The 25,402-nt window shown below is 44.6% G+C and overlaps 1 protein-coding gene across 2 annotated transcripts in view; it reads left to right on the forward strand.

Moving 5' to 3' along the window:
* GRAP (GRB2 related adaptor protein) overlaps positions 1 to 25,402 on the forward strand; it is a 74,796-nt gene that overhangs the window by 17,189 nt on the left and 32,205 nt on the right. For both annotated transcript variants that reach the window (XM_001362943.4, XM_056806750.1), the window contains 2 exons: positions 3,171 to 3,268; positions 9,619 to 9,741. In XM_001362943.4, coding sequence (XP_001362980.1) covers positions 3,171 to 3,268; positions 9,619 to 9,741 — 221 coding nt within the window. The remainder of the gene's footprint in view (positions 1 to 3,170; positions 3,269 to 9,618; positions 9,742 to 25,402) is intronic.

A 25,402-nucleotide genomic window follows, 5' to 3' on the forward strand; every position in this document is an offset into this window, starting at 1 on the left:
TCTGTACACATTTGTGCTTAAAATGTAGGGTTGTGCATTTTCCTCATCTGTAAAATGGAGGTGATACCCCTACCCATTCTCAGGTTCTTGCTTGAGCAAAGCATTGAATGTGTGTAAGACGCTTCGTAATCACATCTATAGGTGAACCATATTATCGTTCATCCTTCCTTTGGAAGGAGCCCAGAGACATGGCAGGGCGACGTCTTGTCGTGAGCATGAATTGGATTTCGGTGAGGCAGGGGTAGGAGCAGGAGGATTACAATATAGAGCCATGAAGGCCAGAACTGGAAGGGAACCTTAGAAACAACCTATTCCAATCTTCTGATTTTGCAAGATGAGGAAACGGTGGAGGAGAAGGGTAAGGAGACCTGCCTTGAGTGGCACAAGTTTGCAAAAGAGCAAGAATGGAAACGATCAAATTAGGAATCTAGAATCATCACTTTAGGACTGCAAGAGACCTTAGAGATACATTTCCAGAGCTCTTAAACTTTTCTGTGTGTTATAGATGCCATTGACAACGTGGTGAAACATTTCTCAGAATAATGTTTTAAAATGCTATAATAGGTGAGATTACGAAGAAAACCAATTATGTTGAAATACAGTTATCAAAGTATTTTGGGGGCAGCTAGGTAGCACAATGGGTAGTGTACCAGGCCTGGAGTCTAAAGGACGTGGGTTCAAATATGGCTTCAGACACTTCCTAGCTGTGTGACCCTGGGCAAGTCATTTAATTCCAATAGCCTGGCCCTGGACAATCTTAGAATTAATACTACAAGAGAAGGTAAAGGCTTAAAGAAATAATCTTTTTTAAAGTTCACAGAGTTTAGATTAAGAATCCTGAAAGATTAAACCCCTTATTTTGTAAATGAGGAAATCAAAGCCTAGAAGCTCATCCTAGAACTTCCCTTAGCCTCTGGGGCCTCTTTGTCCTGGGACAGACTAGCATCCTCGTGGCTTGCTCCTTTTGGAATATTCCTCTACAAGGTCAAGTCCCCTTTTCCCTTTGGTGATCTCTTTCTAGAGCCTTTATTTGGTGGGAAATCTCAGTCAGCAAGCTCTTTCTTCTCTTAGCCCTGTTCCCAGCTTTCTAGACTTCAGAACCATGCCTCCAAGAGGGTTGCTCTTCTCTTCTCCTCTTTTAGCTGCCTTCTGCATGTTGTCTTTCCCCTCAGAAAGAGGGCAGGGACTTGATTTTTACTTATATTTGTATCTCCAATGCTTACTCAGCATGGTGTCTGGCACCGAATAAGCCCTTAAACGCTTATTTCCTTCCTTTCAGAGAAATGAAATCACTGCCCAAGGGCAGGAAGAAAGAAGAGCCTAGATAGTCTGACTCCAAAGTTTATCCCTAGTGTCTTGCTGATATAACACCAGCTCCTGGACCCTTGCTCTCAGTCTGCTCTTCAGTCATCCTTTCTCTTTTCTTCTAAGGATTCTAGGGTTTGTTCTGCTTTTTTTCCTCCTTCAGTGACACTCTTACCCTATCAGACTCACCAATTCTTCACCTGTCTTTTCCCTGCCACAATTTCTCCTTTCTTCTTACCTTGACACCCTTTGGAGCAAACACGATTTCCCATTCTGTTCTCCCTCCCAGTCTTGCCCCTGAAACAAGTCTCTACTCTCTGGAAGGACTCTTGGGTGTTTGTTTTGTTTATTTATTTTCACCAGCAGCCTGTTCCCTTCATCAAGGATACCCTCGACCTGTGCATAGATTCTTTGGATACGTTAACAGGAGGCTAGAGGGGCACTTGGGTGGATAGAGCACCTGGGTTCAAATCTGACCTCAGACACTTCTCAGTCTCAGAAAAATTCTATGAGTGGGCCTGAGTAGACAAGCACACATTTCAGACACGGGATTATGCAGAGGAAGTGGTGTAAAGGAAGTTGTCAAAGTGATTATGACAAAAAAAGTGCCAAAAAACAGATGGGAGTGAGAGAGACAGCTGATCGTTCCCAGGATGTGGAGACAACTGGAGGAAACTGCTAACAAAGTGGGTTGACCTCCTGTGGGGTCCTTATGGAAGGATATGGTGAAGTCACACAGGATGAATAGGCTGAGGTGGGTTTAGAATATAAATGTAAAAGTAGGGATTTTTTCTTTCTTTGTACTGGTACCCCCAGCTGTCCAGCAAATGGTAGGTGCTTAATAAATGCATAATGATTGGGGGCAGCTCAGTGGATTGAGAGCCAGGCCTAGAGATGGGAGGTCCTGGGTTCAAGTGTAGCCTCAGACACCTCCCAGCTGTGTGACCCTGGGCAAGTCACTTGACCCCCATTGCCTAGCCTGATCACTCTTCTGCCTTGGAGCCAATACACAGTATTGATTCCAAGCCGGAAGGCAAGGAAGGGTTCTTAAAATAAATAAGCAAATGCATAATGATTGCTTGATTGAAATCTGCAGTGTTGGGGGGGATTCCCACATCAGTGAGACCCCAGATTTCCTGGAATAGTTGGAGAATAGCTGTGTAAGAGCGAGGGACCTCCCCCTCCAACATAGTGGATGTAGCTGCCGAAGAGAAGCGTGTGGAAACTCCCTGATCCCTTTATGAAGCTCGAAACCATCGATAAGTGGATCAAAAAGGGAGTCATAGGAAGGGCAGCCTGTAAAATCCAGTTCACCGAGTCCAGGAAAGAGCCTAGGAGAGGCCCCGGGTTCTGGGCTCCTCTGTGTGAGTCCCGTAACCCACAGAGTGGTCGGCTTGAGGTTCGCCTCTCCCCGCTGCGCGTTTGCCCCTGCAGAGTGCAAACTCCTTCAAACCGGGGCTCGTTTCCCCCGTCAGCATCCCCAGACACTGGCGCGGTGCCTGCCGCACAGAGAGCAGGCTCTCAGTAAATGATGACTCCGTTTCCCCCGCCTGGATGGTGATGATAGCTGTGAAGCAGGTTGCAAACATTTGAGCAGTATACAAATGCTCCTTGTCGTCATTCAAGGCTGGAGGGTTCAAGTCTCACTTCCACCAGTCAGGGTACCTTGAGCAGCCCAGCAGAGCCCCGGCTAGGGACTGTCTAGCTCTGGCGCCCCGGGTCCTGCCTCAGTTTCCCTGGTACTGACCTCCCCGAGCATGAAGAGGCTCTGCGTCTAGCTGCCTCCCCCACAGCGCCCGGCACAGGCTGGGCTCGCGGGCTGGGCTCACCTCCGGACTACATTGGCTCTGCTTTCTTGAACACAGATTCTGAACATGGAAGATGACCAGAATTGGTACAAGGCGGAGCTGCGCGGTGCTGAAGGCTTCATCCCAAAGAATTACATCCAAGTCAAGCCCCATCCGTAAGTTCCTCAATGGCTGCTCCTCTGCCTCCTGTTGGGCCAGCAGGAACATTCTCCCCTCAGAGGACCCACAATCGGGCTGAGTGAGCAAAGGAGACACCCAGCCACCAGCCGGGGTACAGTGTGCCTTCTTGTCCCGTGCTTGGCTTGTTCCAGACACTCTCAAGCTGTAGAACACTGCCCCCCCACCCCCCATCTGGGTCTAATCCTGGGCTCTGCCCTTGACTCATGGGAGAGCTTGGACGAGGCATTTCCCTTCTCTGGGGCCTCAGTTTCTTCATGTGTAAAGGCTAGATTATCTCCAAGTTCCTTTTAGCCCCCTGTTCTGTTACTCGAATCAATAGATGTTGACTGAGGCAGCCTGCATTAAGGATAGAATGCTGGGCTCAGAGTCAGAAGATGTGGGTTCAAATTCTGCCTTCCCTACTTCTTAGTGAGGTGGGCACTACAGATATTCTCATCATTGTAAGGATGATCCAGCGGAGGCTCAGAGCTTTGGGTCACAACTAGCTTTAGAGGAGGGATTCAAACTCAGCTAGCTCCTGCCTGATGCTGGGTTCAATTACACCACACTTCCTTTCCTTAGTCGTGATCCCTGCCTTAGGGGGAAATCATCCCCCCCAACCCAAGCTCTCAAGTAGCCCCTCCCCCCATGCTGAACACCAGAGAGGAGCCTCATGATCTGCTCCCTCCAAGAGGGAGGTTTCTTTTCTGTCCTGTCTGCTTATTTTGGGCTGCCACCTCCAGTTTCCAGCGTCTGAGGGTACTTTGACACAAGTCTCTCGACCTTCTGACCGCTGCCTTCCTTCCTCTGCTTCTGATCCCCTTCTCGGGAGCCCCTTATCTGCCCACAGGCTGGAGACCGTCCCCTGCCCCAGCCTGGGGCCGAGAACTCCTCCAGGGCCTGAGAGCCAGAAGGGCACCGGCCAGAGGAGGCCACGCGCTGCCGGGCTGCTGATTTTAGAGAGACTCAGCTCAGTGAGTAACAGTCACAAGCTGCATTGATGTCACCCTTCACAGTGTATAAGATACTTTCACACCCCGCAGCTCCCTGCTGCTCACACCCATCCTATGTAGGGCAGTTATTATTATCGTTGTGTCACAAGAAGATGCGGCAGCACCCCGGGTCTCAGCACTGAGACCAGCTCCCTTTACACGGGCTGGATTCGATCTTGGGCCACTTGTTGCTAACCAGAGCTGTGGACTCCTTGGCCCACCTGGGTTATCCCCATCGAATTTGGCTTCTGCCTCACTCTCTGGAGAGCTCCCGAGTGAGCACTTGGGCTGCCCATTTACTTAACGCAGGGCAGGCTTCATTTAAGGACAGGAACTGGGCTTTGCTCTTGGCTCACTGGTGTGAGTAAACTCCCTCTACCAATGCCCACTGGCATCCTCTCTGCCTTCAGGTCTTCATTTGCAAGCCTTTGTTTAGCCCAACAAAAAGCTCAAAGACCTCATATCCAAGGCCCCAAACAACCAAACCAACTCTTTTTTCCCTGCAAGGGACCTATAGAGTGCTCCAAACATATATTCTTCTAGTATTGACACCCCCTCCCTGAAAAAGGAGAGTACTCAGTTACTAGAGAGCGGAGCAGCTACTTCTTGTAACAGTCCCCACCTGTGTATGCACAGGGGAAATCATTAATCTGTAAGGACTGTCTTAGGAAAGTGCATGCTCAGTCCTGCACATGGCGAGAAAGGCATTGACCTTTGATCCCAACATTCCTAAAGTTTAGGCGCAAACTCAGCTTTCTTTGTGCTCACCTGGAGGAGGAAATCCACGACTCTGCCTTGTCGTAATTTACAACTGAACCAGTGGCAATCCACTGTGTCTTCATTAATACGTATCATGAACCTTTGCATCTCAATGCCAATAAATAGGAGCAGCTCCCAGCATGCTAACCTCTTTTACCTCTTATTATCTTTTCACCTGTCTCTCTCCTTCCTGGAGCTTGGCCTCTGGCAAAGAACAGCTTCCTCATGGAATTTCCTTTATCTATGCGAAAGACCTTTCCTTCTTAATCTCCTGTCCTCAAGCTGGAATGATCCGTGCTCAGAGCACTGGCTCTAAGCGATCAATGGCTTTTCTCTCAGCTGATTTCAATACTCATTCCTAACTCCCCTGTGTTGTTTTAAAGTTACCTAACTGTCTCCTGTCCTTGTGAAGTTGGGTAGCTGGAGCTTGATCTGTGTAGCTCGCTACTTGGTAAAACTGCTTGGTGTCTGCCTCCTTTTTATCCATCCCCTCAGCTCCAGCCCCTTCCCCCAAGGGTCAATCTTCTATCTTTCCTTTCGTATAAGGGCTGCTGGGCAACACCTTATACACTTCTGGTGAGCCCCACATTTCTAGGGACCAAAACAGTCCCTTTTTTAAATTTGAGAGTTTTTATTTAATTAATTAACTTAGAATATTTTCTCATAGATGCGTGGATCATGTTCTCTCCCTCCCCTCTTCCCACCCCCTCCTGTAGCCAGCGACCAATTCCACCGGGTTTTACATGTGTCATTGATCAAGACCTCTTTGCTGATGCAGTTCTTAAGAATTGTAATATTTGGGGGCAGCTGGGTGGCTCAGTGGATTGACAGTCAGACCTAGAGACGGGAGGTCCCAGGTTCAAATCTGGCCTCAGACACTTCCCAGCTGTGTGACCCTGGGCAAGTCACTTGACCCCCATTGCCTAGCCCTTACCACTCTTCTGCCTTGGAGCCAATACACAGTATTGACTCTAAGATGGAAGGTGAGGGTTTAAAAAAAAAAAGAATTGCGGCTTGGTGAGAACCCTGACAAAGAGCGAGCTTGGCTAAGGGCGTCTCATCCTGTTTCTCTTCTAGGACGTGCCACCGATTCTAAGACAAAACTCATCCGTAGACCGTGAATGCGTTGGCACCTTGTACAAGGCATTGTCAGAGGCCAGCGAGGGCTTGGACAGAGGGCGAGAGTCAGCAGAGCTGGGGGGGGCGGGGCAGGAATATCCCACAACACTCTTTTAAGTTTAATCTGCATAATTAACATCTGCTCCGTGACTCAAGTCTAGACACCCAGGAACTCCCTCTACACAGAAAACCAGGTTTCCAATCTACCTCCACTCCGCAGGTTTCCCCACAACATCCAAATGTAGCGGGTTCTTATTTGGCCATTGAAACTGTTAAATTGAGCATCTGGCCAGCAAACGTTCATGGGTGAAAGGAAGAAGCCGCCCTAAGGTGCTCCCCTTCCCCACCCACGGCCCAAGAGCAGCGCTCCAGGCCCGGGGCCTTTTCTTTCCCTCCAAGGCCGGGTGTGGACGATGTCCCAAGGGCCGAAATGTCTCTTCAGGGATGTGCTGAAGCCAGCTCTAACCCGTTCGGAGGGAGTCTGGCTGCAGCAGGCTGTGCCCTGGGGACCAGAGAGAAGGCCCATCGGAAAGGCCAGCCTGCGGATTTTAGACATTAGCCTGTACACACCTGAGGCTCTCTGAAGGCCATGAGCCTGCGACAATGATAAACCAGGAAGTTCTGGGTGGAATGTGTTATAGTGGATGAGTTTCCCAATCTAATTTGGAGAACATGTGAAGGCTGGCAGCATCTGACTTTCTGTCCCTTTGTTTTCTCCTGACTTCCTGTTCTGATATCCTCATTTTCCTTCCTGAAAGAGAAGGGGGGGGGCAGAGACAGAGAGACAGAGAGACAGAGAGAGACAGAGACAGAGAGATAGAGACAGAGAGAAAGACAGAGAGACAGAGAGAGAGAGAGACAGAGAGACAGAGACAGAGACAGAGAGACAGAGACAGAGAGAAAGACAGAGACACAGAGAGAGAGAGAGACAGAGAGACAGAGACAGAGAGGGAGCCAGAGACAGAGAGAGAGACAGAGAGAGAGAGAGAGAGAGAGAGGCAGAGACAGAGAGACAGAGAGGGAGAGACAGAGAGAGACAGAGAGAGAGAGGCAGAGAGAGAGAGAGACAGAGAGAGACAGAGAGAGAGAGGGAGCCAGAGACAGAGAGAGACAGAGAGAGAGAGAGAGAGAGAGAGAGAGAGAGAGAGAGAGAGAGAGAGAGAGAGAGAGAGAGAAATAGAAACAGAGAAAGAGAGAGACAGACAGACAGACAGAGAGAGAGAGAGACAGAGAGAGAGAGGCAGAGAGAGAGAGAGACAGAGAGAGACAGAGAGAGAGAGGGATCCAGAGACAGAGAGAGAGAGGGAGCCAGAGACAGAGAGAGACAGAGAGAGAGAGAGAGAGAGAGAGAGAGAGAGAGAGAGAGAGAGAGAGAGAGAGAATAGAAACAGAGAAAGAGAGAGACAGACAGACAGACAGAGAGAGAGAGAGACAGAGAGGGGGGGAGCCAGAGCCAGAGAGACAGAGACAGAGACAGAGAGACAGAGACAGAGAGAGAGACAGAGACAGAGAGAGAGAGAGGGAGCCAGAGAGAGAGACAGAGACAGAGAGAGAGAGAGACAGAGACAGAGACAGAGACAGAGACAGAGAGACAGAGACAGAGAGAGACAGAGAGACAGAGACAGAGAGGGAGCCAGAGACAGAGAGAGAGAGAGAGACAGAGAGACAGAGAGAGAGAGAGACAGAGAGAGAGAGAAAGAGAAACAGAGAAAGAGAGAGAGAGACAGAGAGAGAGAGAGACGGGGGGGGGGGGAGCCAGAGAGACAGAGACAGAGAGAGAGGGAGCCAGAGAGAGAGAGACAGAGACAGAGACAGAGAGAGAGAGAGAGAGAGACAGAGACAGAGAGACAGAGACAGAGAGACAGAGAGACAGAGACAGAGAGGGAGCCAGAGACAGAGAGAGGGAGAGACAGAGACAGAGAGACAGAGAGGGAGCCAGAGACAGAGAGACAGAGAGGGAGCCAGAGACAGAGAGAGAGAGAGAGAGAGAGAGAGAGAGAGCTCAGTTCAAGATCCCCAGTCACCTAGTATTTTTTTTTCTATTAGTGAGTTTGTACAGACCGCATGCCCTTTCCCATCAGCTACTGTGGGGTAGGATAGATCAGAGAAGGAGAAGATACTCCTTGACCATCATCTTCCAGTGAGATGAACAGAGATAACAACATTGGCTGCCAAATTGTAGCTTCTTGTTGATGTAAAACAGGTACTCTTTAGATCCCAGAATAGCCCTGGAGGGGATCCCCCGTCTGTAACTGAGTCAACCTGAGATTTTCCGCTGTGAGGCTCACTGTGGTATGGGGGGAGAAGAGTAGCGAGTATGCAGGAGAGTACATCATAGATAGATCTGGTCCTGAGCTGACCAGATAGTAGAGAAAGGAAAATGTGTATTTCTCCATCTCCTTCTCTTCCTTTTTCTCCCTTTCCTTTTCTTCTTCCTTCCCTTACCTTCTGTCTTGGAATCAATATTGTGTGTTGTTTCCAAGGCATAAGAATGGTAAGGGCCAGGCAAAGGGGGTTGTGACTTGCCCAGGGTCACACAGCTAGGAAGTGTCTGAGGTCAAATTTGAACTCAAGACCTCCCATCTCCAGGCCCTGCTTTCTAATCACTGAGCAAACTAGCTGCCTTTTCCATTTCTTCCTTACAGTAACAAGTCTGTGCTGAGTGCTTAGGGATGGATATATATGAAATCCAGGCCAGGGAAACACAAGAAAGAAAAGACAAAGCCATTATCTCCTTGGGAAGAGGAGTCACATACAGAAAACTGACAGCGGACAACCCAGACTATATATGATCCAGGGCTAAACAGCGAATGTCTGTGTACTATAAGCTAGACATTATTTTATGCAACATTAGAAAACCCTGCGTGTGCCCAATTTGCAGATGAGAAGAAAGGCTCAGAGACCTTACCCAAGGCCATACACCTAGCTGGGGATGAAGCCAGGACTCAGACCCAAAGACTAGCCTCGCATTCCATAGTCAGAGGTCGGGCTTCTGAGGCAGATGTGCTAGGAATGTGAAAAAATGTGGTCCGGTGTGCAAAGGAGCCTGGAATGGGAAGTAGGAGGGCAGAGGTCCAGGCTCACTTCTTCTACTAGCATTGTGTGACCCAGGTCAGTGTGTGTGTGTGTGTGTGTGTGTGTGTGTGTGTGTGTGTGTGTGTGTGCGCGCGTGTGTGCGTGTGTGTGTGTGTGTGTGTGTGTGTGTGTGTGTGCTTAGTTTCTTCCTCCTTTGTAAAATAGAGTTAGCCAAGTTAGGTCTGTGAATTCTCTTCCAGGTCTCATAGCCATGGTTCTAGGGGTTGAATCGGTGCCTTTTGTGGCCTCAGCTCTGTTTGCTTAGAAGGCATTCCTGGCTTCCAAACATCGAGTGGTCCTGCTTTTCCTGGAGTTCAGTTTCCTGTCCTTTGTTCTTCTCTTCTCTTGGGCTCCCTTGAGAACATCAGACCTCCTCAGACTCTGTGCCCATCTTTCCCCAGGTGGTTTGCAGGTCGGATCTCCAGGCAGTTTGCAGAAGAGATTTTGCTCAGAAGAAATCACCTGGGAGCCTTCTTGATCCGGGAAAGCGAGAGTTCCCCAGGAGAATTCTCGGTGTCCGTGAAGTAAGTCTTTCTTGTCTCTCCGCCCTCCTTCAAGATGGCCCCTCTGGGCTTGGTAGCAAAATGGCCCCACCAGACGGGCTGGTTGGTACTGCCAAAGACCCAGAAGCAGAGGAGAGGTCAGGGTCTCCCAGAGTTGGAGAACCCAAAGGAAATCAGCATAGTGACCAATGACTGCCACACGCCCAGCACTGCGGGCGAGATGGGAGAACGCTAGTCCCTGTCCTTAAGGAATCTACAAATAGAGGGGGGAGCTCAGACTGTACACCAAATGCTGCACTACAAAGCGGGATGCATGAGTGCCAAAAGAAAGCGTCGCCCCTGGGGGGAGTCAGAGGAAGATGACTTCAAGCCAAGGATTCATGGATTCACGTGTGCACGTGTGCATGCCCATCTGTGAATTCCTTCTCGTCCAAGGTAGGGGAAGAGCTGGGATTGGAACTCAGCTCTCATGACTAGACTAGACTTTTCTTTCATGACATCTAGGTAGTACAGATGATAATAGGCTTGATCTGGGATCAGGAGAACCTGAGTTCTGATACGTGAGTCATTGAACCTCTGTCTCCCCCAGTCTCTTTTATCTATAAAAGGGCGATAATAATAGCACCTACCATACGGGGCTCTTGTGAGGATCAAATGAGATAATATTTGTAAAATACTTTGCCAACCTTAAAGTGCCATCTAAGTACTAGCGATTATTATCAGCGTAGGACTCTTTCCAACAGATTTTTAGCCTTTAGTATTTGGTGACAGCATGGATGACCCTGTGACTTTCTGGTGGATTTGTTATGTCCAAGGATGCTTTTTTGGTGTTGGTCAGTCATTTTAGTCGTGTCCAACTCTTCATGTTCCCATTTGGGATTTTCTTGGAAAAGATACTAGGATGGTTTGCCATTTCTTTCTCCAGCCCATTTTATATATGAAGAAACTGAGGCAAACAGTTAAATGGCTCATCCAGAGTCACATAGCTAATAAGTATCTGAGGCCAGATTTGAACTCATGAAGGATGAGTTCCTGATTCCAAGTCCATTGTTCTATCCGCTGACTCTAACTCCTTTCTAGAGATTTTCTTGGCAAAGATACTAGAGTGGTTTGTCATTTCCTTCTGCAGCTCATTTTACAGATGAGAAAACTAAGGCATGCGCACAGGGGCACACATGAATCCATGAAATCCGAAGTTATGGATCCGACTTGCCCAGCAATAAGCGTCTGAGGTCAGATTTGAACTCAGTTCTTCCTGACTCCAGGCATAGTGCTCTATCTACTGTACCACCAAGTTCTTTTAGTACCTACCAAATTCTTTCTCTTCTTTTTTTGTCTAGCCTGGAAAAGTCTGCTCTTAAGTATTGTAAGGGAGTTAAGGAAGAGGGTCAGTTCCACTGCTCCTGATCCCTGAAAGCTGATGCGCCATTGGAGAAGGGCCAAAGAGGAGAGTGATGAAACCCATTGCCAGCTCGGCTTCTTCCCAGAAAAATAGGCTGCCGAGTGGGCCCACATCCTCTTGCATTTACTCATAGCTGCAGGCCCAAAGTTGGGCCATATGGTACTGCACATTTGGGATGTTGGATATATAGTTATTGCTTTGGGACGAAGAAAGGTTTTTTTTCCAGCATAATCCAGTCCTGGCCCCTGAGAGGTGATTGACCTGGATTTTATTTTCAAGGCCTGATCCCTCCGCCGGAACATAACATTTGTAAGGCAGAGCTTAGACAGTCTGAAGGCCGCTACTCAGTGGGAGAAGAACCCAAGGTTGCCAGAAAGGAACTGTTGATCACCTAAACTCAGTCTGTTCAGGTCACTGCCCTCAACTTGCCTGAAAATAAATCTATTGAATGAGCCACTGGGTTTTTTACTTCTCCCTTTTTTACTTGAATGGTCTCCCCATGGATCAGGTGACAGGAGGGGCCAGAAGCTGTCTAATCCAATGAACTTGTGACCCCAAATGAAACAAGGGTAGGGGCAGCCCAGCTGGGGCCCTAGAATTAGACCTCTGATGTTTAGATGGCTAGCTGTTAATATTAAGTAGAGAGAAGCTACTAGAATCAGAATTGGAAAGGGTCTTAGAGATCATCTTGCCTAGTGACCTTTTAGAGACCTAGTGCCGAGACTGCACCCTCACACACATTTGAGCCACCCCTTTACTCCAGACAGAGGAGGGAGAAAGCACTCCCAGTTGGGCTGCTAGGCAGAGGGGTAGGTCATGTGAGAAATGTCCTCAGGTGGGATGGAGAGGGGGAGGGGAAGAAGTGCTCCCATTGGGCAGCTGGGCAGAGAGGTGGGTCATGTGAGAAATGTCCTCAGGTGGGATGGAGAGGGGGAGGGGAGGAAGTGCTCCCATTGGGCAGCTGGGCAGAGAGGTGGGTCATGTGAGAAATGCCCTCAGGCACAATGGAGAGGGGGAGGGGAGGAAGTGCTCCCATTGGGCAGCTGGGCAGAGAGGTGGGTCATGTGAGAAATGTCCTCAGGTGGGATGGAGAGGGGGAGGGGAGGAAGTGCTCCCATTGGGCAGCTGGGCAGAGAGGTGGGTCATGTGAGAAATGTCCTCAGGCACAATGGAGAGGGGGAGGGAAGCAGCCCACTCCAGCACATGTGCCATAGATTCACCAACACAGATCCAACCCAATGTCTTTGTTTTATAAATAAGGTAACTGGAAATCAGAGAGGGTTAGTGACACATGGAGCTGGCTCTGCTTCCTTGATGCCCATAGAAGAGAGTGTGACTAATGAATGCTCTGCCCCAATAACTCTGAACAGTGGAGCCAAGATGGCGGTCTAGTAGCAGCAAAAGCTGAAGCCACTCTGACAATTCTTCTAAACGCAATAACTCTGAATGGGGAGGTTTTTATTTGTTTTGTTTTTTTTTGTGTTCCTGAGGGGCTGGATCTGTGCATTAAACCCTTTAAGCTTCAGTGGTGGGGAGGGGGTGGTAAGGCTATCTATCCCCTAAGAACAAAGTCAGACAAATAAGGCATCCAACTTCCCAAAACCCACCCTTCCAGATACATAGATAGTCTGGACTATCTTAGGTACTAGCTAAACATTCTTTGGGGTTAAATACTTCATTTTTTTTAGACTAAATTCTACTTTCTTTAGGCTCCACTTTTAGGGGAGGGAGAATGAGGCATAGAAGGCCACTATACTTCAGTAGGAATAGGAATAATATTACTGGACATCAGAGATAATAACAAATATAATAAATATAAAAACATCAATATAAGAATGTGATATGATAGACTAAAATATAGTATGTATAAAATCTTAGATATGAAAAATTTGAGGAGTTTTAGTAGAAAGAAAGAATGCTGTATTTGTAGTCAGCATCATGGATTCACAGAATACAATTATAAATTTAGAGCTGGAAAGGATTGTAAAGGTTCTATTCCTTCATTATTCCAGAATTTCATATTTGGAAGGAACCAATTCATACCTCTCAAAAGAATCCACATAAAAACTAAGTGGTGGTTCTTCAGGCTTTTCTTAAGAATCTTCAACAAGAGGGAGCCCTTTGAACTTCAAGGCAGCCCAGTGCACTTATTGATAACTGATAGTTCCAGAGTTTTCCTGCTCTCCTACCTAAATTTACAAACTAGTATTTTGGGTTCTACCTTACTCAAAACAAGTTCAATCCCTCTTCCATGTGACAGCCCTTTAGTAGACTATGTTTCTTCTTGAATTGTCTCTTTCAGGATTAACATCTCTAGTTCCTTATAGCTATCCTTATATGACACAAATTTAGGGCGCTTTGCCATCCTGGTTGACCTCTCTGGAGTCTCTCCAGCTTTTCAAAGTCTTTCTACTTGAATGATGCGCATTTACATCTCAGCTCCACCCCTTAGTGCCTATGTGATATTGGGTGAATAACCTCTCTGAGCCTCAGTTCTCTAAAAATGATAGGACTGGATTAGAGGATTGCTAAGGTTCCTTCTAGTCTACAACTAAATTCCTGTGATTGAGACTAGAATGGTCAAGGGGTAGAGAGGGAACATTGAGGTATTGAAGGTATACTTGCTACCTTTTATCTGAAAAAAAGAATCAATCAAGTAATTAATTAATAAGCATTTCTGATCCAACTTTCCCCAAAAAGGGAAGAGGACAGACTATGCAAATTACAGCAAGTGAGTTTGACTTTTATTCCTCCCAAAATTCTAGAATGTATTTATTACAGGTGGGCAGTTAAGTGGCTCTGTAGTTAGAGGGACGGGCCCGGAATCAGGAAGAGTCATTTTCCTGAGTTCTAATCTGGCCTCAGACACTTACTAGCTGTGTAATTCAGTATCTTGGCCAAGAAAACTCCAAATGGTTGGAAAGATCTGCAGGAACTGATGCAGAAAAAAATAAGCAGAACTGGGAGAACATTGTACACAGTAACAGCAATATTGGGTAATGATTATCTGTGAAAACTTGGTTATTCTCAGCAATGCACTGTTCTGGGACAATCCTGAAAGACTTATGACAAGGAAGGCTATCCATCTCCAGAGAAAGAACTCTTGGGGCCATCTTTCACCTCAGTGTATTTTTTATTTTATTTTGGGATTTTGGTTATAGTATGAATGTATTCTGACAACAATGATGGGTATAGAAATGTGTCTTGCATGACAAAAATAAAATTTTAAAAAAGAAGAAAACTCCAAATGGGGTCATGAAGAGTTGGATGTGACTGAAAATGACTGAAAATCAACATACGCTAGGCACTTTGCTTGGATGCCCCTGAAAGTTGGTATACCACACCAGTGAGACAAAGTATAGTGGTATAGAAGACAGCAGAACCTTTGATGTTCACATTCTGACTCTGATACTTCCTAGATGCATGTCCTTGGGTAAGTCACTTCATTTCCTTATGCCTCTGTTTCTTCTGCAAAGATGGGGTTCATAACATTTGCATTACCTGCTTCATAGGGTTGTGTAGAAAGCAGTACTTTGTAAGTCTTTAGAGAGCTATGTAAAGGCAAGTTACACTTCTCCATTACTGGCCTTTGGTTAGGGATGATGTAGAAGGGATTCAGGATAGGCAGAAGGACTGGACCAGATGGTGTCAAAAGGGAGCCTGTGATATAATCCCTCTTCCCTCCTTCACTTGCAAAATCTGGATGTCCAGGTCCAGAGGAGATAACATACAGGAAAAAATATGTAGGAAATAGTAAAAACAACAACGAAAGCCTAATGAGATTTTTTTTATAAGGAGAAATGCCAGCCTGAGGAGTCTGGATAATAAAAGCTGTCAGGATTTCAAGAATAAACAGAAAAGTTTGACTAGGGTGGCCCAGGAAGGTTTCTTGGAGGATGTTGGACTTAAATTGGACTTGAAAGAATCAGAAGAATTTAGGCAGCTGGGTGACCTAGTGCCTGGTCTGGAATTAAGAGTACCTGAATTTAAATCTGGCCTTAGACACTTACCAGCTGTGTGACCCTGAGCAAGTCACTTAACTTTCTTTGCCTCAGTTCCTCATCTGTAAAATAAGCCGGAGAAGGAAATGGCAAACACTCTAATATCTTTGCCAAGAAAACCTCAAATGGGGTCACAAAGAGTCAGATACAACTAAAAAATGTCTGAACTAAAACTAAGAGGATTTGGAGAGGGGGAGGAAGGGTACTTTGGGGGGCTTGGGAAGGGGAAACAGTATGAGCAGAGTCACAGAGACAGGAATATTCATTGTATCTGGCTGGCTGGCATGAGTTTTAGGTGCAGATGAACTTTAACCCAACCAAAAGAACTGGCAGGGGTGATTGCTGAACCTCTGTCAGTGATTTTTTAAAATTTTCAATAAAATTTTATTATTTCGAGTCAATAAAAATCTTCCTTCTATCTTTTTGACTCCCTCCCCCACCTCCACTGAGAAAGAAATAAAAACCAAATTCCCTGTTACAAACATGTACCATCAAGCAAAGCCAATCACTGCATTGGCTATGTCCAAGCGTGTGTCTCAGTCTGTACTGAGCTCATCACTTCTCCATCAGGAGGTGGGCAGCGTATTCATCGGGAGGCCCCTGAGCTGTGGCTGATCATTGGGTTGTTCAGAGTTCCCAAGTCTTCAGTGTTGTGTGTCAGTGGTTTCTGAAATCTCCTCGAGAATGGGAAGGTTGAAGAACCAATGTCCCAACTTCCTCAAAGGGAGGAGGATGGACTATGCAAATTGTAGGCAAATGAGCTTGACTTTTATTCCTTCCAAAATTCTAGAATGTATTTATAACAGGAACCTCTTCACAAATGCTAAGGGGGTGGGAGTGGGAGGAGAGAGAAGATCCAGAAACTCACAGGCTCTACTTTCCAAGCAGCCCTTGAGCTTTCATTCCTCTGGAAATCCCTATTTTCTCTTAGATCCTGCATTGTGCTCATAAAGCACCTCAGACGCAAGTTTATAGTGAAACAGATAAGTTAATTAGATTAGTAAAAGCAGAGTAAAATCAAAGGAATGCAACAGAGGCGAACATATAACCCTTGGCGCAAGGAAGCCACCTCATTTCCTTCCCACCTCTTAGGATAGAAAGTCATGAACTCCAGTCTTTCCCCATTCCCTTGTTTCATTCCTTACCACAGGAAGGGAGGCAGAAAGCAGACATATACATATTTAATTAATTAATTTATTTATTCAGTTACATGTAGAAATAATTTTTTAAAAATTTAATTAAAAAACCCTTCCTTTCTGTGTTAGAATTGACTAAGTAGCAATTCCAAGGCAGAGGAGAGGTAAAGGCTAGGTCATGGGGTTAAGTGACTTGCCCAGGGTCACATAGCTAGGAAGTGCCCGAGGTCAGATTTGAACCCAGGACCTCCCATCTCTAGGCCTGGTTCTCAATCTATTGAACCACCTATTTTTGACAGTTGTTTTCTGATATTTTAGGATTCAGATTTTCTACCCCCAACCCAGGCAGTAAATAGTTTAATGTAGGTCATACCAAGGCTTTCATGCAATAAATATTTCCATTTTGCTCATACCATGACAGAAGACTTATCTCACATATAATAAAAAAATTCATGAAGGAAATAAAGTGGAAGATGAGATTCTTTGGTCTGTAAGCAGACTCTGACAGCGCCTTCTTTATCTGTGGATATCGGTCCCTTGTGGGTATCTTGGGAACTTGATTGGTAACAGTTTAGTCCTTCACCGGTGAGAATCACATAATATTTCTGTTTTTACATACATTGTTCTCTTGGTTGCATTTACTTCTCTTTGCACGAGTTCACAGAAGTCGGTTCCGGTTTTCTGGACTCGTGCTGCTCCCCGTTTCTTACGGCTCGATCGTATTCCCTTACAACCGTGTACCACACCTTGTTCAGCCATTTCCCAAGCGATGGCCAGCTCTCAGTTTCTAATTCTTTGCCACTGGGGGAAAAGCGGCTACAAAGATGTGTGTACAAGTACGTCCTTTTCCCTTCTCTCTGGCCTTTGGAACACAGACCAGTAGAGGTACTGCTGGTCCGAAGGGCACGCAGCTTGGTGGCCCTTCGAGTCTGGTTCCATGTTGCAAGGTTAGTATCCGCTCACGTCCCACCAGCAGGAGACGTGCTTCTATTTCTCAGTGAAGGAGGCCAGTTGTGATTAACTCAGGAGTAACTGCTAGGTTTGAGGCACAAAACGCTTGCTGAGCAGAATAATACGACGTTGGTCACTAAGCCAAGCATCCTAAGGCATATGGCTCTCTTCCAGCCCCACCTCCCAGGGAGGTCTTGTGTGGGTCGCCAGTGTCTCCTGCTTGCACCGGTGTCTCCAGTAGGAGCGCTTCTCAGCCTCTTTGCTGGCATCGGAACAGAGGATGGCCACCGCATTTCCATGTCTGCACTCTCGTTTTTTCTATCTTTGTTCCATGCATCACTCCCATGTTTTGCGTCATGTCTACAAGTGACTCCATCCAATCCTAAGCCGTCTTCTCCAGGCACTGGGCATTTGGGGAGAACAAGGCGAGCAAAGCGAAACCAAAACACTCACGTAGGGGAAGACTGCTCTGCGTGTGGCTAATGAGCAGCTAGATGAGGAAGCAGCGATCGTGGGGAGCAGGTCGTGACAGCCTCAGCTGATCATCATCATTATTGGGGGGCAGGATAACAATCTCGATAGTAAGAGGAATGCTGTAGATTTAGCCTGCCGCATTTTTAGCAAAGCATTTGACAAAGATCTCGTGTTCTCCTTGTGGACGAAGGTAAGGAGATAGGAACTGGGTAGCAGAATAGGTGAATTCAGAATTGATTGGATAGCTGCGCTTCATTATTATTCATTAATAAATGGAGAATCATCAATAAGTCTATCAATAATCATGAATAACCATGTCGATATGGAAGAAGGCATATAGCAGAGTGCCCTCGAAAACTAGGCTTGACCCTATACTTTAACATTTTCATCAAAGATTTTAATCTAATAATAACCTAATATTGTCTTGGATATAGTTTTCTTTGTATATATTCGTTTGTGTGTTGTTTCACTGGGCTGTGTACCTCTTGAGAGGGGGACTGTCTTTTCTCGTTTTTGTTCGATCCTCAGTGCTCGGCACTTAAGAAACATTGATTGATTGATTGATGACTCGAATAAAGGCAAAAACAGTAGATTTGCAGATGACACAAAGCGAACATTTGATGACAGAGTCTGGATTCAAAACAATATTTACAGGTTAGATGATTGGGCTGAATCCAACAAGATGAAATGTAATAAAGATAAAAGATAATAAAAACTTTTAATGCAATAAAGAGACAAAGTTTTACATTTAGATTTTTGTAAAAAGCAATCAGCTCCCCACACTCAAGATGGGAAAGTCATGATCAGAGATGAATTCCTCTGAAAAAGATTTGGAAGTCTTGGTAGACTGCTAGCTCAACATGAGTCAGCCGTATGATATAACAGCTCAAAAAAGCTACTGCGAGTCTAATCTACCTTGAGAGGCAAGATGCTAGCATCATGTTCATTTCTTGGAGCCACATTTTTGGAAGGACATTGATAAAACAGGGAGTGTCCAGAGGGAGTAGGGGGAGGGGCTTGAGATCTGTCTTCAAGTCTTTGAAGGGCTGCCATCTGAAAGAGGAATTCGATTTGGGTGGCTTGTTAACTGAGGGGAGAGGTAGGAGTAAGGGGAAATTAGAGTGAGGTTTTGCTCAAGAGAAGCAAATTCATGCTTGATGCAAAGACATTTTTCCTAAGCAATACCACTACCCCAACGTGGAATGGGCGGCCTCAGGAAGGAGTGAGCTCTTCTTCCTCAAAGAGAGGCTAATGGTTTGTTAGTCATTTTGTGAAGATTTTTGCTGGGGCTTTGAAGGATGCTGCGTTGTGGTTGCTTGACCTCCATGTTGGAGGGGACCAAGGATGCCACAGAGCGATGTATGAATTGGATCGAAGGGAGGCAGTTGCATAAAGTTATCAGAGGAAATAGAGAGCCAGGCCTGGAGATGAGACGTCCTGGGTTCAAATGTAACCTCAGACACTTCCTAACTGTGTGACCCTGGGCAAGTCCCTTCACCTTCATCGTTAGTCCTTACTATCCTTCTGCCTCGGGACGGATACTAAAATAATGGTTTAAAATTTTAAAAAGACTATCCATCTCTTCCTCAACCACTTTGCCCAGTGGTCGGATGTCTGGGAGATGTTTTGTTTGTTTATTTTTTCCTATTTGTTGGTGCAAAAATCCCTGTTAGGTCAATTCCATGTCCATTTCCTTAAATTTCCACGAGGGCTCCATTGGCCAATCAGCAGTGACCAGTGAGCTCCACTAGATGGCGCCCCTTGCCCACAGTGTCTCCCCTGGAGGCAAGGCAAGGAGAAGCATTTAGGCTACCATGTTTTCTTTAGAGAGAGACAGCAGAGTGCAGGATGGACTGCGCTGACCCTTTCTTATGACATACAAAAATCTAATGTGATCTTAGTCTGCACTTCGAAGCACATGCAACCCACATACACGCAAACGCCAAAGCGAGCATGTTCCAGAGAGGCCATGGACAATTGACTGGAGCCCCCGAGCTTGGAAGGGCTGATTGTTAAATTTTCAGGGTGAGTGTTTGCGCCTTAGAAATTGCAAGTCTTACAAATCGGGGCTTGATTTATCGTTTTGTCGACTGTCTAGACTTCAGGAAATGATAGAGGAAATGCTAACATCACAAATTAAATCTTAAAAGTGTGTTCTGCCTCCTGGGGGGGGGAAGGGGGGGGCTGTTAAACATTCACCAGCATATCTCTGGTGGGGACTGGTGGACAAAGTACAGACAGGGAGCCCGGCTGTTGCCATCCTGCTTGGAGGGAAAAGCCAGTTGGTGCAACTGTGAGCCGATCCACCCTTTTGGAGGGCGATCTGGAGTTATGCCCCTAACATTAGAAATTAAATACTCTTTGGCCCAGAAACACCACTATTATGCCAGTTTTCTAAGGCGAGTAGGAGAAAGGGAAAAGCCAACCTCCATATGCTAAACTGTTTGTAGCAGCTCTCTTGATAATGGCAAAGAAGCGGGCGTCGAGGGGATGCCCATCCACTGGGCAATGGCCAAACCAGCCGTGGCCTCTGACTGCGCTGGGGTCCTACCGCTTGGGATAAAATGATGAGCAAACGAATTCAGGAAATTATAAAGAGCAAAAGACACAGAACCAGCAAGAGGAGTGGAAGAGTAACTTGTGAACCAATAACAGGAACAAGGAAGGCATCGTCTTGTCAAGGGACGCTTTCTCTAGTGTAGGGAGAGGAGGGACGGAGGGAGACATCTGGATATTTCATGTAACAAACAAGCACATGGGTAAATTGAGGCAGCGAAATGGTCTCCTTGCCTCACCCATGGCAAATTGGACTGTGGGAGAATATCATGCCTGTTTCTGTTTGACCTTACCGTGCTTTTTTTGTTTTTTTAAACCTTTACCTTCCATGCTAAATATCAGTTTCAAGGCAGAAGAGGAATAAAGGCTAGGCAATTGAGGTTAAGTGACTTGCCTAGGGTCACAGAGCTAGGATGTATCGGAGGCCAGATTTGAACCCAAGGACCTCCTGTTTCTAGGCCTGGATTTCTAGCTACTGAGTTACCTAGCTGCCCGTACCATGCTTAAAAAAAAAAATAGCTAATCAAATTTACAAGGAGAGAAAAAAAGACCAATAAGGACGTGGAGATTTGGATTTGAATTCTCCTTCCGCCATTACTCTTGAGAGTATTATTAATTATTAATTATTATTATATAATATTATTTTAATTATTTACTTATCATATAATGTATATTATTGTATATATAATATATAATATAGTAATTATATAATATAATTGTTATTATATAATATTAATATTAATTATTATTATTAATTAATATCTCTGAGCCTCACTTTCCTCATCTGTAAAAATAAAGATCTTATACCCATATACCACCTGATTCCTTCTAATTCTAAATCTTATGAGCCTGTGACCACTGGATCAGATACTTTGCCTTTCTGTGACTCTGTTTCCTTCTTTGTAAAATGAGTAGTTTGGACTAGGTCTTTCTACTTCTGACATTGTATGTGATGTGTATCAGGACACCTAGAGGAGGTGTCAAAGGGAATAGAAATGTCAGGTTTCAGATGTTTAAGATGCTGTTGTTCTAGTTTTCTCATAGATGGAGTTTGATAGGATTTCTTCCTTGCCTACTTTTGCAATCAATTTATGTATATAATTTATTAGATTAATTATTTTGATTTATTAGATTATCTAATTTAATTAATTGTCCTTTGACTGTTTTATAGAATCCCATCATGAATCTATCTTGTCCTATCCACCCCAGCCCCAGCTCCATCCCCATTTTGGTAGATCTTTTATGGCTTGTTCAGTTTCTTTTTCTAAAATTGGGTTATTTAAGGTGGCTGCGGAGTGGCTCACTGAATTGAGAGCCAGACCTACAGACAGGAGGTCCCAGGGTTCAAATCTGGCCTCAGACACTTTCTAGCTATATGAACTTGGGAAAGTCACTGAACCTCCATTGCCTATTCCTTGCCCTACTTCTGATTCTAAGATGGAAGGTAAGGGTTTAAAAAGATAAAATAAAATAAAATTGGGTTATTAAATTTTTTTCTTATTTATTTAATACAGATAACTTTTTGGTAAATATTCATCTATTTTATTTGTTACCAGTTTTATTGGCAGATAATTGTACAAAATATTGTAGTAATTTCTTTATTTCTTATGTATTTGTTTTAAATTTTCTCTAGGCAACTAGATGGAAACAGATAGAATGCTGGGCTTAGAAGTCAGAAAGTCCTGAGTTCAAATCCAACCTTAGCTGTGTGACCTTAAGCTAAGTCACTTAACCCAGCTGCTTCAATTTCCTCAACCATAAAATAGGGAACATAATAACACCTATTTCCCGCATTTGTTGTAAGGATCAAATGAGATTATATTTTAAAGCACTCAGCACAGTGCCTGAGATATTGTAGGATATAAATGCTTGTTTCCTTCCCTCTTAAAATTTTTTGGTTTTGTTTTTTTAAACTCTCACCTTCTGTCTTAGAATCCACACTGAGTATTAGTTCTAAGACCATGAGGACTAGGTAATTGGGGTTAAGTGAAAACCTTTTTATTCCCATTCTGTAGTCATTAAAGATCTATTCTATCTTAACTTTGCTAAAATCCTATTCAGGCCCTCCTTGCTTACCTCTCTATTTGTGAGATTTGTTTAAGTCTGAAAGATGTCATATTAAGGTCCCCCTCTATTAGAGTTGATGTCTATTTCTTCTTGTAATTCAATTAACTTTTACTCTAAGCCCTTATATGCTGTCATTTAAACATATATATTAAGATTCTGTATTTCATCATCTATTTATTATTATTATTTTTAAGTTTGTTTAATTGATTAATTTAGAATATTTTCCCATGGTTACATGATTCATGTTCTTTCCTTCCCCCCACCCCCGTCATAGCCAACGAGCAATTCTACTGGGTTTAACATTTCATCATCTATTTAAAAAAACTATATTCTGAATAACTGAAAAGAACATTTTTACATGCAAAGCAGAACAGGAGCCACGTGAAATCATGTGAAGCCATGAATCTCATTATATGCAACTTGCATTTTAAAAAAATATAATAAAATATAATAATTTCAGTATATCACTTTTTAAAATATTTTATTATTTCCAGTTACCTATAAAATAATTATTTATAATTTATAATTTATAATATAATTTATAATTATATATATATAATTTATAATTATAATTAGTTCTAGATTATCTTCCTCCTTCCTCTCTTCCTCTTTCTGCCATTGAGAAAGTGAGCAATTTGATATAGGTCAGTGATGGCCAACCTTTTAGAGAGGCAGGTGAAGTGAGAAATGTCCTCAGGCATGTGTGGAGATGGGGAGGGGAGCAGACTGGCCCCTCTTCCCTCTGGCTTTCTAGTAATGAACACTGGCATGCTCTGCTGGGGTGATGGTGCACATGCCACAGAGAGGGCTTGGGTGCCCACTCTGGTACATGTGCCATTGGTTCACCAACCACGGATATAGGTTATCCATGTCCAGTCAACATGTTACTTTCAAAGTAGTCCTACTTTTCTGTTTCCTTCCAAACTTCCATAATGCGTCAATGTTTTCTTTCCTTTTTCTTGTCAGCTCTAGCTCTAAGCTCCCTTTTTTGACTCTGACATCTCTCTCCCCCTAATAAAAAAGTCTTTGTATCAAATATGCAAAATCAAACAAAACAACTCCATACATTTTCCATATTCAAAAATAGGTCTCATTCTGCACCCTGCATCTCTCACTACTCTGTCAGGAGATGGGTAACATGTGTCTCCATTGGTCCTTGGGAGTTGAGGTTGGTCATTGCACTGATTAATCTTTAAGTGTTTCTGAGTTGTCATTTTTTATGATGTTGTCACAGTATAAATTGTTCTCCTGGTTTTGTTCATTTTCTCTTTCATCAGTTTATATACATCTTCCCAGGTTTTTCTGAAACTATCCCTTTTGTCATTTCTTATAGCACAAAAATATTCCATTACATTCATATAATTATTTTACTAATTAATTAATTTGTTCAGCCACTCTCCAATTGATAGTTACCCTATTTATTTCTAGTTCTTTATCACAGGAGTGACTGTCCCCCATGCTGGAATGCTCTCCCTCTTCCACGCTAGCTTATTACTCCCTAACACATTCTCTGGATCAGTGACATTGGTTTCCTGGATGTCCCATGAATAAGATGCTTCATGTCCCACTCCAGGGGTTCATTCTTTCTGGTGACTGCCCCCCATGCCTGGTATGGTTTCCCTCTACCACTTTGACTACTGACCATCTTGGTTCCTTCAAGTCCCTACAAAATCCCATCTCCTATAAGAAGTCTCCCCTAACCTCTTTTAATCCCAGTGCCTTTCCTTTGTTATTCTTCTTATTTTCCTGTTACTTAGCTTACTTTATACATATTTGTTTGCATGTTTTTCCTCCCCACTCCATTAGATTATAAGCCTTTTGCTTCTCTTTATATACCCAAGGTATAGCTTCTTTCGTGTGGTAGTGTTAAGAAGTCTCTCTAGACCCATTCTCCCAATAAATGGAGAGGGAAAGTCAAAAAAGGGCTGACTGTACAGCTGATCTCTTTTTTGTCTAGAACCTAGGCAGACAGAAACACCCCAAACCAGGAGTCAACTTCTTGCAAACCTAGCTCGTTGTTTGGAGAGCTCCCTTAATTTACCCTCCCTACATTTCTGACTCCAGAATGATCTTCCAGCTTTGGGACTGCTAGAAATATTCCATGATATCCTTAATCAGTTAATAAACATTTATTAAATACCTACTGTGTGCCAGGCTCTGTGATAAGGACTAAGGAGACAGATCAAGAACATAACAGTCCCCACTCTCAAAAAGCCTACATGTTAATCAAGGAGGTAACAAGTACATCTATGTGCCCATCTATGTGTTATCTATGTGTGTGTATACACAAAATAAACATAAAGCGATTAAGTGAAAAGTCATTAAATTCAGAGTAGGTGAGGGTACACTGAGAACTAGCAGCTGCAGGGGGTAGATCTGGAAAGGCTTTCAAACAGAAGGAGGAACTTGAGGTGTATCTTGAAGGAAGAAAGGGACCGTATGAGACTGAATTGGAGAGGGAGCACATCCAGGCAACTAGGTGACTCCGTGGAGTTAGGATAACTTATCTTCCTCAGGTCAAATCTGGCCTCAGACACTTCCTAGCTGAATGACCCTGGGCAGGTCACTTCACCCTGTGTGCCTCGATTTCCTTTTCTGCAAAATGAATTGGAGAAGAAAATGACAAATTACTCCAGTATTTGCCAAGAAAACCTCAAATGGGGTCACGAAGAATCAGACACACCTGGAATGACTGAATAATCCATTCAATCATGGAAACCAGCTATGCAAAGGCAAGGGGTGGGAGATGAATTGTCATGTATGACAAACAGAGAAGGTCAGTTTGGATGGATTGAGAAGTGCTGGAAGTGGGATAATGTCCAGCGAGGCTGGAAATATAGGTTGGAGCAATGTCCTAAAGGGCTTAAAAGCTAACGACAAGAGTTTATTATATTTTATCGTAGGGCAATAGGGAGCCACTGGAGTTGACTGAGAAAGGATGACACGTTTGTGTCTGTACTTATGGAACAATGACTTCAGCGATGGTGTGTAGGATGGAGTAGGCTAGTGAGAGATTTAAAGCAGGGAGACCAATTAGTAGGGTGCTGTTGCAATAATCTAGGTGAGGTGCTGAGATCCTGAACAAAGGTGGTAAC

Source organism: Monodelphis domestica, chromosome 7 (genome assembly GCF_027887165.1).
Source record: "Monodelphis domestica isolate mMonDom1 chromosome 7, mMonDom1.pri, whole genome shotgun sequence".
NCBI lineage: Eukaryota > Metazoa > Chordata > Mammalia > Didelphimorphia > Didelphidae > Monodelphis > Monodelphis domestica.